The sequence below is a fragment of the Schistocerca cancellata genome, chromosome 3 (genome assembly GCF_023864275.1).
Source record: "Schistocerca cancellata isolate TAMUIC-IGC-003103 chromosome 3, iqSchCanc2.1, whole genome shotgun sequence".
In the NCBI taxonomy this organism is placed as follows: domain Eukaryota; kingdom Metazoa; phylum Arthropoda; class Insecta; order Orthoptera; family Acrididae; genus Schistocerca; species Schistocerca cancellata.
In genome coordinates, this window is record NC_064628.1 from 508,170,638 (window position 1) to 508,186,141 (window position 15,504).

Sequence of the window (15,504 nt, forward strand, 5' to 3'; positions counted from 1 at the left end):
ATTGTTGAAGAGTGCCCTCAAAATTCATACACTGGAAACCACTTCGTCTCCTTGTACGTTACAGTAGATGTGATCAATTAAGTGAATAATATGTCTGCAAATTTGTACATTAAGTAAATATTTTATTTGGATTCCTAAAGTGATGTGTGACGTCTCTCTCGTCCTCGCCTACGACGCCGGCAAGCCGCAACGCGTCTGTACTTAACTGGTTGTCGTCAGCTCAACCCCTGCGTTCAGGCTGATCCGGCTCAGCCTCCAGAGAACCTCCCGGAAACCAACCAGAGAGCGCAGAAGATAGCTACAGGAGTCCCTGCAGACATGCACCTCTTGCTGCATCCGCCGCAACTTCGTTAGCCAACAAGAAAATTGTAACCTTCCGCCGCGCGTGTATTTGTGTCCGCACAGAGCAGTTCTGTCTTCGCCAGCCAGCAACTGATGGACCGTCACAATTTAGATACCCCCTCGGATAGTACGTCGCCTTCGCCACCCGGGCGGCTACGCTCCAGCGACCTGTGCTCCGAGCCCTGGTGTTCTATGCCGTGGGCAAGTCACGTTGAACGTGAGATAGAACTTTGAATATGTGCTTTGTTTTGAAGATAGAATTTTCTTTGGCCAAGAAAGTTTCGTTAAAGAGCAATAGTTTCAGACGAGCTTTTCCTTCGCATTACTAAGAAGAATTAGTGGAGAACATTTATTTTATTTCGTTGTACTGCATCAGAAACAGCAGACTTCGTGTTCGAAGTTTACTTGTTCAAATAACCATAGTTTAATTACATCTACTTGTAATCTTGTGGAAGTATTCCGAGCGAGGAATGCTTCAACGTGTAAATGTCATACTGTAAAAACTGAACAATATTTCATTGTGAAGTGTAGTCACACATTTTTAATTATCGCCACAAAAATAAAGTTATGTGATAACTATTACCAGCGGCCGACATGGAAGTGCAGCAACGTTGGCTGGTGGGTGCTCTCTGTGTGGAGTCGGCCTGCAGACGAGGCAGAGAACACATGGTCCGCTGGAGCGCCTTTGGTAACGGCCAGCTCGTTTGTTGGAGCTGTGGCCGGGCCCATGAGTGATGAGGGTAGCCCTGAGTCGTGTCCGCAGAGTGCAGACTGTTTGTCTACCACTTCTCAGTGGCGTACACACGTACAGCGTCAGTATGGATGTACGTTGGTAGGTATTTTGCCGCCGTAGGCGAGAACTGAAGAAGGAATCCGCTCTTTTTTACTACTGTCGGTCTCTCCCATATCTCCCCGTCCCCCTTCCGTCGCTACCAACGATATCCAACGGAACAACAATGAAAATCTCCTATTTTCCTTTTAATCATTAAACTAAGACGGCGACACATCCTCATTTCTGTGGACAGTCCTCGATTTTCATCCTTTGTCCTTCATCCGTTTAAAACTGTCCTCAGTTACTTATTTTTTGTCCTCCATTTCTGAAATTTAGCAAAATAACTTGAATGGGAATAATGCTCAAATGGTTCAAATGGCTCTGAGCACTAGGGGACTTAACTTCTGAGGTTATCAGTCCCATAGAGCTCAGAACTACTTAAACCTAACTAGCCTAAGGACATCACACACATCCATGCCCGAGGCAGGATTCGAACCTGCGGCCGTAGCGGTTGCGGTTCCAGACTGTAGCGCCTAGAACCGCTCGGGCACCACGGCCGGCGAGAACAATGCGCTGAACATTTTAAACAAGAACTCAAATGAATATAACAGCGCAACCAAATTAGGCGTTAATCTCTTATTTTATTTAATTGCAAGAAAATGGATTGATAATGGTGTGGGACTATTTTCCGGTGCTAATAAATTTTTCCTTCAATTTAGGAATTACGCTATAGGTGATGCGAGACATGCCTAAGCATTAAATTAGGTCATCTGCATAATCGTGATGTTATTTGTTTTCTGTTTTAACTGAAATATTTTAAGAATGAGGAAAAATCTTATCTTTTCCAGCATCCACTTTCTTGCGATTAAATAAATAAATGACACCTTGTTTACGTTTTCTATTGAGAGTTCAACAACTTTTATTAGCCGCCGAGAGTGGTCTAAGCGATTGGCTTCTGATCATTCGTCGGAGATGGGCCCGGGTTCCAATCCCAGATAGGCATGGATGTTGTGTTTGTACGAAGGCGATTGTTATTTCCCTTCACTGGAATAAGTGGCTCTAAAGTAGGGACGGGAGATTGCTTATAGCACACTGAGTTGCTGAACGGTGGTCATTAAACCCTAAGAAAAAGAAAAACGAATCTTTCGATAAGCACATTTTTTTCATTAGACTGTTTCTTCAAGCAAGAGTACTGGACTTGGAATATTCCTTCTTGTGTACAGTAAATTTTCATTTCACCTTTTTTTGTCGTATATCGGACACTTAGAGAAGGACTTACAGACAGAGACCAACTCATTTTTATCTACGGTTATGATGAATTGCACTAATCTCTTACTCCTTTCAAATATGTTGAAGGAGAATTACAAAACCTAGCTTCTGAATACGTGATCGATTATCCACTGCACATAACAAGAGAACTAAAAACAGTAACAGAACCACTCAATACAATTGACATTTGACAAATGATCTGCAGAGACAAAAATAGGTACTGAGGGAAGTATGGTATCAAGTAGCAACACGATCGCAATCCAACACACGAGCCCCGCTCCAGCGCTGGACAGAGATGAATCGAAGTCGTGTTTGTTTCCGTTTCGTACTCAGTAGCGTCTGCTTTAGTTTTGAGGTAGGTAGATGCAATGTTTTTACTTTTGTAAAAGTAAGTAAAGAATTATTAAGTAATTGTTCAGTATGCTTTTGAAAACCATTCGGCGTTCTAATTATTCCTCTTTTTAATTTTTCCTCCTCATTTGTTCAATTTTTTCGCTGTTTGATTTGAAATTAATTTTTTCCGTCCATTTCCGATCCTAAAGTTTTGATGTGGTTACATCCAGCCGTATGTTACTCGCGTCCTGCATCGACATAATTTCCATCCCTATCATCTGTCACTACATCAGGCACTCGACGACCGTGATTTCGGACGTCGAACAGAATTTTGTCGGTTTGCCCGTGAGCAATTGAGAAACGATGCTACGTTTTTATGACGTTTGCTCTTTATCGATGAAGCAACTTTTACTAACTACACTAATGTAGATTTGCATAACATGCACTATTGGACAGCCGAAAATCCACACTGGCTTCGTCAGGTGCAACAACTGCCGTGGAGCGTAAACGTATGGTGCGGAATCGTAGGAAATTACATTGTGGGGCCTTACTTTCATCTCTAGTACGCACACTTTCGGACGGTTCTCGATATGCGGTAGTGTATGTGGCTGCAACACGACGGTTGTTCAGCTAACTGGTCCCGTGTTGCAACGCAAACACCGAATGAGAACTGTTCTGGACGTTGGGTACGACGAAATTTTGTCATAAAATACCCTAAGAGGCCCCCCGATTTGACTCCTCTTTCTTTCTTTCTTTGTGGAGTACTCAAAGATACAGTCTATGACAAAGCACCAACTAATTCCAGAAATTGTGTGTCGTCGAATCGCCAGTGCACGCTCTACCATATTATTCACTGTAATTACATCTGTTCACCGTTCTTTCGAACGGCGATTGCAAAAGTGCCTTTAGTCCATGGTTAACAGTTTGAACACAGGCTCAAATAAAGGATAAAGTTATTTGTTTGGGAGACAAAAAATTTATGTCATGTGATTTGGGCGCTTACCAGTTAGTAAAGCGTTTATTTCGTTTACGTACGTAGGAAACTGCGTTGCAGTGTCAAATAATCGACAGCGTGTACTGCACGTAGTTGGAAACGCTGTTATTACTTGCTTATGTTCATCATGACATGATGTTGCTTTAAGAAGAATATTTATTTTGCAGCGTACAGTTGGTCACCAAAGTATTTTTAATAAAATGTTTAGTTCAACGAATGCATCCCATATGACATAAGAGCGGTGTAGATAGCGACAGTTGTCTGATAGTATTTTACCTGTAAGAAGCACACACCCACCTACAGGAAAAGACAGGTCAAATCTTCTTCTAACATTTAGATACTTAATACAGTAGTTGCCTTTTGTAACGTATAAGACCTCTTTGTTTTTGAAGAATGAACAATTGATTTCTCTGTTTCAGCTCACACAAATATGTGAGGATACACAAATGTGAAATAGTTTTCCTAAGCCCTTCTAGCCTATGTCGTATTTCCATATACTCGTACAACATTCGTAGGTGAACCTGCATCTAGGTCGTAAGTTGGTTTAATGGGAAATAAAGCTTTATTCTCTTAGCGCAGACCGATCTTCGGTATACATACAAGTACGCAGCCTCGTCCGAGACGCCTGCTTGGCTGTGGTGCTGTTTGCACCACAAATACCGTTTCCAGCCTCCGTGCACTCACGTTACAGGACATCCTCCAATTTTTGTACGACATGTTTCAACGTCGACATTAACAAACGCTATATCACTGTAATTGTCTTCTAAAGAACTACCAAATGCGGTTATAAAAAGTATACAGTTCCATTTAAAAAACGTATTGCAACGGTATCTCCGTTGATACCAGCTCTAAAAACATGAATCAAATAAATGAATTTGTGCCCCTCGACGCTCTATCATTTGTCGAAAACCGACTTGCGATATGTGTAACCGATCACGAAATAAATGGGAAAAGTTTTTAGCAAGAATCTCGGAAAGTCCTTGATCGATTTACTTCAAATTTTTACACGGTAATCTAATCTATCTATCTATCTATGTATGTGTGTATATGTAAGAACATGTTGTAGTACAACTTGTTACCAAAAATCTCGAAATGTTTTTGACCAGCTTACTTACGATTTTTATACGATACTCTAATAAACATTCGTACGGACGTAGGCTACAAATTGTTTAAATATATACTGTATATAAATATATATGTAATATATAAGGGGTAGAGGGCTTGAGCGAAGATAAAGAATAGTTTTTTAGCGACTTACTTAACATTTTCACACGGTATTCTCATAAAATTTTGATGACCACAGACTTTTTAAAAAATATTTATAAAAATAATAGACAAACATCGATAGCAAAAATTCTGAAAACTTCTTGATCGATTTACTTCAAATAATACTAATAAGATATAACAGACAAATACTGATAGCAAAAATCTCTAAAAGTTCTTGATCGATTTACTTCATATAATACTAATAACAATCACGTGGATATTAACTATATATTGAGAAAAGAGGTGTTGGACAGAGAAGGAAGAGGAAATGAACACAGAGAGGGCGAAGGAGGATATGAACAGAGAGAGGGTAGGAAGAGATGGAGAGAGAGAGAGAGATAGAGAGGGTGGGAGAGGAGGAGAACGGTAGAGAGAAGGAGGGGTAGGAGTTGGACAAAGGGTTGGGGAGAAAGAGATGGACAGACAGAGGGGGGGAAGGAGGCGATGCCGTACAAACAGCTATGGCACAACGTAGCCCAGGCCGGTATTCGCCATCTGTGCGATCGACTGAATGTCAGAGTCATCGCCTGCTTTGCCGCCCTTGTAGGCTACAGCTTGTACTAATATAGGCGATTCAGCATGAGTCGATGTCTGATGCTTCAGAAGCGATTGTGCTAGTGATCTATAAATGTAATCATTTCATGTGACCCATATGCACTGTTGCAGCAATAAATCTTGAGTGAATTTGAAACCTCTAACAGGTTGTACCAACTTTCTTATCGGGCAGTGTATGTAGATGCTTTGTGGACTCTAAGGAAACGGGTCACGATGTTAATGTTACGAACACTCGGCGTCAGCGCACAGAGAGGGTACTCACGAGCACGCCGTTGGCGTCGTAGTGGCCGTCGACGCGGGTGAGCGCCACCTTCTCCTCCCTGGGCGAGGCCACCCAGGCGGCCAGCCACGTCCACAGGCCCAGCACGCGGCACGCCGCCACCACGACCAGCGCCACCAGCGCCAGCACCACCAGCGCCGCCAGCGCCGACATGCCCACACTGCAACACCACCACCCCCCACACGTCAGCTGGCCGCGAGGCAGCGCAGCTTTACAGGTCGCTTAATCATCACTACCCGACCACGATATATTGCACTTGGCCTGCCGTGGACGTCATCGGAAGCACGTGCTGACGTTGCAGTAAACAAATACAGAAGTGGCTAAGGAAAACTCATCGCATTCTGAATCATTTGAAGAAAGTTGTTCGTATATTATCAAGTGGTTCATCGCGTCCTCGTGAAATATCACGCTAAAAATTCAAGATAGGCCGGCCGAAACGCCCTCACTCCCAGGAGCAACAACATTGGGGTCGAGTTGCAACAGGGTCACAACAACCACTAGAGATTGTCTCAGTGGGTTGTGCAGTTAAGCAGCGTTCCGTATAGCAAATTGGTTTTTATTGTTAGTGACCACTATATGTCGTTCAGTATTTTCAGTAATGTTGAATGTTGTTTTTCATGGCGTGGAGTAATGCTGTGTTAGTAGGGTGATAAATACAGCTAAAGAAATGGCGCAAAAAATTCATTCTGAACTATACAAACAAATCAAAGGCAGCATGGTCAGTCGTAAAATCTGAACTTGGTGTCATAACCGGCAGCACACAGATTTACAAAATTAAGGTACGTCACAAATCCACTATAAATCTTTCCAAAATGTCAGAACATTTCAATGAGTTTTTCTATAAATGTATCAAAAATGGTGTTGATGTAATTAGTTACCTAGATAATGACCAACCCTTCGGTTTCAACTAGGGTAACGGGAAGTTTCTAATTAAATTAGAATGAATTACAGGTGAAGACGTAGAAAAAGTAGAATTCTCCCTTAAAAATACAAACGCTACAGGCTGGGATGAAATAACAACCATAATAAATAAAACAGTTCCTAGTATAATTTCAGGACATCTATGTGAAATAATAACCCAGCCGTTTGAAGAAGGATGCTTTCCAGATGCTCTGAAGTACGCATCAGTTCAGACATTATGCGAGAAAGGCTCAACGGAAGATGTAGGAAACTACCGACCAGTAAGTCTTCCTCCAATATTTTCAAAAGAGTTCGAAAAAGTTATTGCAGTTTAGATCCAAAATTTCATAGCACAATCTAATATTGTCATATTAAATTAGCTTTGTTTCCAGAGAGGGAAAAGGACAATACGTGTCATCAACAAATTTATTGAGAAAATTTCATTATATCTGGACAAATTCCAAGAAGTCACAGAAATGTTCGGCGACATTAAAAAGGCTTTTTGACTCTGTAAATCACTCTTTACTGTCACATGAATTAGAAAGAAACAGAATAAAAGGTAGTACTTTGAAATGGTCCAAGCCATATTTAACAGAACATGCAGGGTAGTTGTAACGCTCAGGAAGTTGTTTCTCTGAATGGAAAATTATTTCAAAGTGAGTCTCACAAGGTTACATCTTACCCCCAATACTACTCTTATCATATGTAAATGATTTACCTCTAAATATAACATCCCACTCAGTTTTATTTGCAGATGACACTTCTGTACTAATTGAAAGTGACTCACTGAACAAAGAATCATTGGTACCCTAACTAGCTTAGAACACTGTTTTGATGTAAATGGATTAAAATTAAACATGAAGAAAACCTAAGTTACACAGTTTAAAACCAAATAATCGAAATCAAGTGACCTCCAAATTACACACAAAAATCCAGAACTTAGGGAGGTAGAATCTGTCAAATTCCTGAGGATATTTATAGAAAAAATTTATCCTCGTCTACTCATGTAATTTATATGGTAAAAAAGCTAAGCGGTATTGTGTTCACAGTGGCAATACTGTCCCATGCAAATGTAATGGACACTAGGAAAGTTGTTTATCACAGCTTTTTGAATTTTTTGTAAGATATGGAATAATGTTTTGAGGAAATGAATATAGTGTACATAGAACATTATTACGTCAAAAAAGTATTATTAGAAATATGTGTAATATTAAGCCTGTAGAGTAATGCTGACCTCTACTCAGGGCTATAAAAATTTAACTATTCCATATATTTGCCTTTATGGAACCCTGGACTCCACATTACATGGCCGTGAAAATTAATCATAAATTATAAATTAAAAACTTTCACAGCATGGAACTACTAGTAGGTTTACTGAAGATAAAAATTGCGCACCACCCTAGTGAAAAAATGTTGTTATTCACTCATAAAATTTTTAAGTGATGAGGATTTCTTTGTTGAGTAATAAAACAAATTTGCAATGATCTTTATGAACTAAAATCGATTTTTGTAACACGTTCTATATATCTCTGTTGCACTGTTTATGTCATGAGACATTAAAATTCTGATTCTGAATATTGTGTGTTGTTGCATCATGTTCAGTGTTGTTGTTAAGGGTAGTTGTTGTTGAGTCTTTTTTGAGAGTTGTCACCGAAATCGTTGTTGAATATTGTGGCTTCTGATGTTGTTGAGTGTTGTCAAGTGCTGTTGATTGTTGATAGGGGTTTTGTTTTGTTAAGCGTATTGTTAAGGAATTTTGTGCATTGTGAGTGTTTTTATTATGTATTTATGTGATAGTGACGAATACTGAGTATTTTTAGCGTTCCATACCTCAATCGTTAACAATGGACCCTTATGGGGTCGTTTTGCTGGTCGTCTGTCTGTCCGATTGTTAAAAACCCTTTTTCTCATGAGTGGGTTGTAATATCAAGTTGGAATTTATATCTCATACTAAGGGATACAGTATGTGGACGGTGTAAAAAAATTAAGATTCTATGTCAATGCAATCAAAAGATACGACAATTCATGTCCCAAAGATTGGTACTTGCAAACTCACTCATTAAAACCTATAGGGTAGTTCCCGTTGACCTACAATCATGACATTTGGCAAGAAACAAGCTTCCACAATACAAGTCAAGAAAAAAATCAGACAGTTGTAAATATGTAATTACGTCACACAAAACAATATTTCTTTTGTCTTTTTTATCCGATGTCAAACCTATAATTGAACATTCTCGATAGTCTTGGAATTCCTGAGATGGACATCCTTCCAATATCAGTGTCGATAACAGGCAAAAATCATTGACATTCTCAATACTTGGGACGTATGAATTTTGTATTTATATAATTAAGTTTGTACAGAACCATCGATGTGTGAGCCTTACTCGCTCTTGGCCAAACCTTTAAAGATTCTGATGTTTATTTACCTTTATTGACTACTATTGTGTGGAACTGAGTACTGTTCTTTATTGTTGTTGATTATTTTGTTTACTTTTATTTTGTTTGTTGTTGGTGAGTGTTGTTCAGTAATGTTTAATGTTGCTGTAATGTGCTGTTTTTGAGTGTGATTATTAAGTGGTGCTGAGAGGCACTTAGTGTTGCAGGATGTGTTTTCAGTGGTTTTTGTATTGAATGTTTGGTTTACAGTTGAAATGGTATATTTTGAGGGTTTTCGTTGACCACTGTTGTTGATGACATTGCAGCTCTTCTAAAGTTGGCCATGTTGACTGTTGGTGATGTGACTGTGAACTGTTTGACACGCGAAGGAACAACCGCAGCTAGAACAAGGATAGACGCGCCACATGTACTGACGGACAGAAACCGTCGAGCAATGCGGCGGACGGTTGTCAATAATCGCATGAAATCAGCAGAAGGAATCATTAATGATGTCTGAAGTCCTACCAGCAGTCCAACTAGCACGGCGACTATGCGTACGGAGCTAAGAAAAAAGGACTAAAGAAAATGCTAAATGCGGAGGGATATGAACACATTTTACAGCATTATTTAACGCGTACAGTAGAGGGACTGTTTGGAGACGATGACTGCATCAGTACGACAATGCACCTCGGCATAAACTAGAATTTGTTGCACAACGGTTTGTGGACAGTAACATTCCTGAAATGGTCTGCCCTGCCCAGAGTTCCGAACTGAATCCGATGAAACACTCTTGGAATGAATTAAAACGTAGACTTCGCTTCAGATCCTAGCATCCAACATCGCTACCATCACTGATTTCGGTTACTGAGTAAAATGGGGTGCCATTCAGAAACTTTACTGATTTAGACCCTTGAGCCATTCAGAAACTTCATTCAAAGCGTCCACAGCAGAGCTGAAGCCCTCATACGGGCGAAGGGTGGACACACTGCATATTAATTTACACTAATAGGTGTCCAGATATATGACAAACTAGTGCCACAAACTGAGTCACAACAAGAAACTAATTACAGTCATGTGTCTAACTTACTACAGCTCTTGTCTCCTCCCTCGATCTCACACCATGCTTTTTTCTCTCTTCGATTCCTTCCATGCCTCTCCCACAAACATAAGAAGTTCTCTAAACCACCATCCCAATGACAAACCAGTATTCTTCCTCTTCCACCACACTGACGTTGTGTGGCCTCTCTCTCTCTGTATATATATATATATATATATATATATATATATACCCACCCACCCACCCACACACACACACACAATTATATATATATATATATATATATAAAGGGTGGTATAGAGTACACTTATGTTCATAAATTAAGGATAATTGAAGAATCTGGTGCCACACAACGTGGCATTACACAAAACTGGCGCTAACAGCATAGGCACATAGGAAACACACATGACACAGATCTGTAAGTCCACGGTATTGGTGATAAGTTGAGAAAACCGACCAGAACCACATGTGCTACAAAACGCCACTGTTTCCTGCGCTTGTACCCCGACATCAATATGGGATTAGATCACCATGCACACGTACACAGGCCGCACAACGGGTTGGCATACTCTGGATCAGGTGGTCGAGCAGCTGTTGGGTTATAGTCTCCCATTCTTGCACCAGTGCCTGTCGGAGCTCCTGAAGTGTCGTAGGAGTTTGAAGACGAGCAGTGATACGTCGACCGAGAGCATCCCAGATGTGCTCGATTGGGTTTAGGTGTGGAGAACAGGCAGGCCACTCCATTCACTTGATATCTTCTGTTTCAAGGTACTCGTCCACGATGGCAGCTCGGTGGGGCCGTGCGTTATCATCCATTAGGAGGAAGGTGGGAGCCATTGCACCCCTGAAAAGGCGGACATACTGGAGCAAAATGACGTCCCAATACACCTGACCTGTTACAATTCCTCTGTCAAAGACATGCAGGGTTGTACGTGCACCAAACATAATCCCACCCCACACCATCAAACCACGACCTCCGTACAGGTCCCTTTCAAGGACATTAAGGGATTGGTATCTGGTTCCTGGTTCACGCCAGATGAAAACCCAGCGAGATTCACTGTTCAGACTATACCTGGACTCGTCTGTGAACATAACCTGGGACCATTGTTCCAATGACCATGTACTGTGTTCTTGACACCAGGCTTTACGGACTCTCCTGTGACCAGGGGTCAGTGGAATACACCTTGGAGATCTCCGGGAGAATAAAACTTGTCTGTTCAATCGCCTGTAGACTGTGTGTCTGGAGACAACTGTTCCAGTGGCTGCGGTAAGGTCCCAAGGAAGGCTACCTTCGGTACTCCATTGCCGTCTGCGGGCACTGATGGTGAGATATCGTCTACTTGTGGTGTTGTACACTGTGGACGTCCCGTACTGTAGCGCTTGGACACGTTTCCTGTCTGCTGGAATCGTTTCTATAATCGTGAGATCACACCATGTGGCACACGGAGGGCCCGTATTTGATCATCTTCCAGTCGCCCTAGTATTCTACCCCTCATAACGTCAACAATATGTGTTCTCTGAGCCATTTTTAACACAAAGTCACCATTAGCACGTCTGAAAACGTCTGTACACTTACTTGCTGCACCGTATTCTGACGTACACCAACACACCTCTGCGTATGTGGACCGCTGCCAGCGCCACCATGCGACGACCGCAGGTCAAATGCACAGCAAGGTCATACCCCGAGGTGATTTAAACTCGCAATCCGCCCACCAGAGCGTTGTTTCACCATGTATCAGCATTGTCATTAATTTATGAGCATGAGTGTAGTTACTGTGTTTGTGTGAGGGGCAAGGGAGGAACAGAAAAGAGAAAGAAGTATGGTATGAGAAGAAGGGAGAGGATCGAGCTGTAGGAAGTTATATATATAATAAAATGCATAGAATAATTTTAATTATAGATCTTATAACTGCTTGCCAATGTCGGGGAGCCCTGGCAGTAGTGACAATATGTAAGGGAAAAATGAATTGAAGTTTGTGTTGGGGAGGGCACTCAGCTTAGGTAGTTCCTGCAGCAATTTTGAGCCTGCCTAGCAAGCAAGAAAACCTGGGCCCGATTCCCGGCTACAACACAAATTTTAATTCATTTCGTCTTCTTCGATCATTATCGTAAATTTTAATTATATTAAAAATAATTAGAAAATCTATATGAAATTTACCACTACCGATAACAAAATTGTATTGTATGGCTTTCCCACTAGTTAACTATTAATGCAAAATCTTTGCATACTTCAGTCTTAAGAGTATGTAGGTAATGTAAATTCTATTTGAAAAGCAACTTGCGACGTCCGAAAAGTATTTATGCTATCTATTACGTATGTGATCAAAGTATCTACATGGATTTGAACTTTTATCCTCTGCTACCAGATATTGGCACAGGTTGATCAGAAAAGCAGTGCACATAAAACGTCAACGTGTTTTTAACTTGAACAAATCTATCTGACGGTGGAGGTATTATAATACTAAACGAGGAGTGTGTGGCTCAGCCAATATGTTTGGTTACAATTATTTATGTATTTCAATTAACACTTTTTCTGTTTGTGAATCTTCCAAGTTTCGTAATAAGTAGCCTGGGAAGTACAATGTACATTATCGTGCCTTGCCTGGACTATCCTTTTCCGTTAGTATCCGCTGTATAAAATCTATAATTTCTTGCTTTCGTAAATCCTAATTCAGGATGGAAAGTAACTACTACATCCCGCCAAATCAGCCGTCTGCTATCACACGATCAATCATATTAATGTGACCACCCCCTATGTTCGACGTCAACATGCAATAACCACTCACAGACAAGTGGTAGCACTAACAATGAAGGGCTTATAAAGCATGTCCGAGAGGATGGGGACTCGTAAAACAGTTTAGTCGTAGTCGTAAAGCCGAAACGGAGCGATTTAGCTGACGAGCAAAAGGGCAGGATCTTGGCTCTCGGGCAAAGGGTGGAATCATTTCCAAAACGGCTGAGTCTGTAAACTGTTCGCCGCTGTGGTTAAAGTATATCGTGTTCGGCGAAATGGCAGTATCGAAAAATGTTCAAATGTGTGTGAAATCTTATGGGACTTAACTGCTAAGACCATCAGTCCCTAAGCTTACGCACTACTTAACCTAAATTATCCTAAGGACAAACACAAACACCCATGCCCGAGGGAGGACTCGAACCTCCGCCGGGACCAGCCGCACAGTCCATGACTGCACTATCGAAAACCGATACTGATGCAACTGTAGAACAACACAAGCCGCAGATAACGTGGATGAACGACGTCTGCGGAGATATATGCGGGCGAACAGACGTACAACCGATGCCCAACTGCCCGCCAAGATGAACCAAGGGGCGTGTCTCCCCAGCGACCGTTCAGCGACGCCTGGTTGATGCAATGATCTGACTGCTGTTCATCGGTGGCGAAGGCTGGCATTTGCACGCCAGTACCGCAATTGGACATCATTAGCTGGCGAAAGGTGGCTTTTTCAGATGAATCACGTTTTATGCTCCTTAGGACAGATGGCCTTCGGCGTTTGCGGCGCAGTAACACTCGTAGAAAAGATCCATGCTGTAGGAGGGAGGGTTATGGTTTCTGGAATGTTTTCGTTGCAGTCCGTTGGTGATCTCGTCATTCTGTCAGGCACAGTGGATCAACATCTGTCTTTGGGAACCATGTTCACCCCTACACGCAGTTTATTTTTGCTTGGCGTGATGGCATCTATCAGCAACATAATGCAACCTGTCACACAGCTCGCAGTGTATGTGAATTGTTCAGAGAGCACCACGATGAGTTTTACGTACACCCCTTGCCTCCAACTCCGTCCCCCCGGCCCCGGATTTAAACCCAATCACGAATCTGTAGAATCACCACGATGGGGCTATTCGCGCCGTGGATCCTCAACCGTGAAACCTAGCGCAGCTGACCGTGACACTGGAGTCGGCGTGGCTCCACATCCCAGTCGGTACCTTCCGAAACCTCTTGGAGTCTCTTACTTGACGTCCGTGCTGCAAAAGGTGGTTATTCAGGCTTTCGACAGGTGGTCACATTAATGAGACTGGACCGTGTAGGAAAGCTACACTTGTTTACAGTTAAGTGTGTGCGGCTATATTTGGGGAGGTCTTAGCTGTTTTCATGGTAACAGGAACTAACAACTAAGACTAAAAATGGGGATTAATTCGGTCGTTCGAGGTCCACCATTAGCAATGAAACTTGCATTTCGATTGTGTATGGAGGTGGAATCGCGCCAGTACGTTCGTTATCGCTTACGAGCCAAGAGAAGTCGAGGGAATGTATACACTGAAGCCGTGCCGCAAGCGGATCACTTTATATTCGCACTGCTGCAGCCGCGCCGCCTGCTGAATAAATACCGGAGTTAATTGCTGTAATAAGTAGGCGAGGGAGGCAGGGACACGTCTGCAGAGGCCGCTAAGCGCGCAGGGGCTGCCTTTGCGAAACAGATGCAAGCCGAGAAATTACGTTCAGCTCCGACAGAAGATTTCGTGAGATACGGCAAATCCTCTCCCACTTTCATCGAAAACATTTAATCTTGGAATTAAAAGTCTGAAAGCATTCGACTGTTTGTTCCTGGAATAAGGCGGGTACTTTGTAACTCTAGTCAGCTCCTCCACACACAGTGCGTTACTAAGTTAATGGCGCTTGGTCGCTGGCGAGTCGGCCCGTTACCTTTTATCTTTCATTTTGCCTTCCTTTTATACACCATAGCCAGAAAAAAATAATTCTCTTTCTCATCAGTGCCAAAGCTGTTTCTGCAACAGGGGTAAAGTTATTTTGTTTTTTGTTTGTTTTCAGATTTTTCTTTGACTATCTCGAAAGGACAGTATTTTCCTGTTATCTTCTTGTTCTAAATAATACTACAGACATGGTGTCCCTCGACTTTCACGTAATTCTTGTGTTTCTCGGTAATACCGAAACAGGCATTTTCAGTTTCTTTTTGTTTTTAGTCTCAATCGGAGGTACCCAAGATATCCTTACCGACGTTTCGTCCGTCGCATTCATGGGCGTTCAACCAATCTTTCAAAGAATGAAAATGTATACGCTCTTTATAATTACGCCTGTCTCACATATGACCACCGCGTGTCATCACTTCTGTTCCTACGCTATTCATTTTTGGAACACAACCTGCGACCAGCATAGAAATAGAAGTGATGACAATTTCTGCAGGACCTGACCATCATTTTGCAAGACGTACAGTGCAAGCTGTTACTGATTTGTTTGACTGATGGGGCTGCTAAGTGCTATACCACCTACTGTATTCCCCTGACTTAAGCCCTCGTGAGTTCAATTCTGTTTCTAAACTGAAGGAAACACTTCATAGCATTCGCTTCAGAACTGCTAAAATTTCGTCGGGCAATAGACCACGCCG

General features: G+C 41.9%; 1 protein-coding gene across 1 annotated transcript in view; it reads right to left on the reverse strand.

Annotated features, from left to right (window-relative positions):
* Positions 1–15,504, reverse strand: part of LOC126176381 (synaptotagmin-12-like) — a 326,752-nt gene that overhangs the window by 106,076 nt on the left and 205,172 nt on the right. Inside the window, exon 2 of the mRNA XM_049923538.1 lies at positions 5,794–5,971. Coding sequence (XP_049779495.1) covers positions 5,794–5,964 — 171 coding nt within the window. The 5' untranslated portion in view covers positions 5,965–5,971. The remainder of the gene's footprint in view (positions 1–5,793; positions 5,972–15,504) is intronic.